The following is a 1,848-nucleotide window of genomic DNA, read 5'->3' as shown; positions in this document are numbered from 1 at the left end:
TCATTGTCCCTGCATTGCCATCTCGAAGTTCCCGTAAGACCATCTCGCCTTTGACTCGGGGGTCCAAGACGAGGCAGTGTAGTAGGTGTCGCAGTCGTCCATAATGGAATAGTACTTTTCGTATTTCTTCATCCCTTCATTCACTGCAGCTATAATATCTCGATCCAGTTTTGCGAAGTCACCATTGCCCTCCCTCACGTCATCAAGCAATTCGTGTAGCTCATAATAAATTGGGACTGCGAGGCTGATTTGTGGATTGCGTTTCGAAATGAACAAAGTAAGCTCATTGAACTTGTGGAGTACTGCGTGAATCTGCTCCAGTCGTGACCAATCTTGGAGAGTGAACGGCGGGAGTTCCTCCTGAAGGTTTAGGAACTTGTTGACTTGTTGCCTTGACTTCAAGCCATCGTCGATCATGCGAAATGTTGAGTTCCATCGTGTCGTCACATCGTATGCAACGAACTTGTCTGGAAGATTGTTGAGTCTGCAAATCTCCTTCCATTTCTGTCGGCGCTGAGGACTTCGGTTAATCCAAAGAGCGAAGACCCGTAATCTCCCAATAGCTGACTGATCGGTGATCGAGTCACCAGTCTGTAAACGGTCACAGGCAACTTGCGCTTGTTCCATCGTCCCTGACCCCAGGTTACGGAGGATATCTTTCACAATCAAATTGAGGACATGAGCCAGGCAGCGGATGTAGCTGTCAAGACCTCGATAAAGTGGTGCTTGCATTGCGTCTTCTACCCTAGGTCGGTCGGAAAGGGAGAAGTATAACTCCGAGGCCATGGCCTCATTGTTACTGGCGTTGTCGCCTGTAATGGAAATGAGCTTGTCCTCGAGACTCAACTCGATAAGCATATTTTCCACTGCAATTGCCAGATTTTCGCCACTATGACTGCCCTGGAGTTCGGCGAACTCGAGTAATCTCTCGCGGTACTCAAATTCGTCAGTCAGCCAATGACCAATTATCCCTAAGATAGGAAGATGGTTCTGGCTTGTCCAGATATCCAGAGATAAGGCAATGGTTTTGCAAGTCAAAGTCAGCTCATTCTTCAGGTTAGTGCGCTGTATGGCGAACTCTTGCATAATTCGATCCCGCAAGGTATGGCGAGAAGTAAAAGGAGGCTCAATCCCAGGAATGTCTCGGAACATTTGCTGGAACTCTGGAGACTCGACAGTGGCGAAAGCTTTCATATCAGTCACAATCCAGCGAATGGTATTCCTTTCCAAGACCTCTTGATGGGTGAGACTCTGTTTACCACCCATAAAACTCCGAATGTCTGGTCCCTTCTTCGCTGGCTGTATACTGGAGGTCGGACAGTAAATTCCATGCTTTACCAAGTGGGTTTTCATGTTGCTGGTTGTATTTTGCCGCTGGGAATCTGACGTATGCCAGTCACAGCGTGTTCCCGTTTTCTCATCTACATGCATGCAGCAAATCTCTCGGTCGACCAGCCTCCTCTTGTTGGTCCTCTTGATAACCCATGGACAATCAACGGCTGTAGTCTCGAAGTACCCCCAGATCCACTCTGTAGCAGGCGCTGGCCGTTTGGAGCATTGAAAAGATATGTTGCTGGTGATTGAAGTACCAGTGATTGAAGTATCAGCGTCTGTTGAGCTCTCTTGGGATACTAGCACTTGTGACACAGACTCGGAAGGTAGGAGCTCGCAATCTGGTATGTTGGCGAGGATCACCGCGTCTTCTTGACAGGCTAGGAGAGTACGTGTGTGGTTGCACGGCGGCTCGCTTGGTTCGCTTGATTGGTCGGTTTGATCCTCGGGCAAAGACTCTCCATCGCTCTCATCATTCAGAACTCGGTAGTTGAGGCGTTTCTGCCGGGTACGCAT

General features: G+C 48.9%; 1 protein-coding gene across 1 annotated transcript; it reads right to left on the bottom strand.

The window, feature by feature from the left end:
• N7533_011752 (uncharacterized protein) lies at nt 1-1,848 on the bottom strand (the record flags this gene model as incomplete). The annotated part of the gene is made up of 1 exon (XM_057108402.1): nt 1-1,848. The coding sequence occupies one exon, from the start codon at nt 1,846-1,848 to the stop codon at nt 1-3; it is 1,848 nt and encodes a 615-aa protein (XP_056955780.1).

The sequence above is a fragment of the Penicillium manginii genome (assembly GCF_028828005.1).
Source record: "Penicillium manginii strain IBT 31320 chromosome Unknown utg000008l:1.0-3226943.0:1.0-3228205.0, whole genome shotgun sequence".
Taxonomy (NCBI): domain Eukaryota; kingdom Fungi; phylum Ascomycota; class Eurotiomycetes; order Eurotiales; family Aspergillaceae; genus Penicillium; species Penicillium manginii.
Note: the sequence above shows the minus strand (reverse complement) of the source record. Positions and strands in the feature narration are given on the sequence as shown.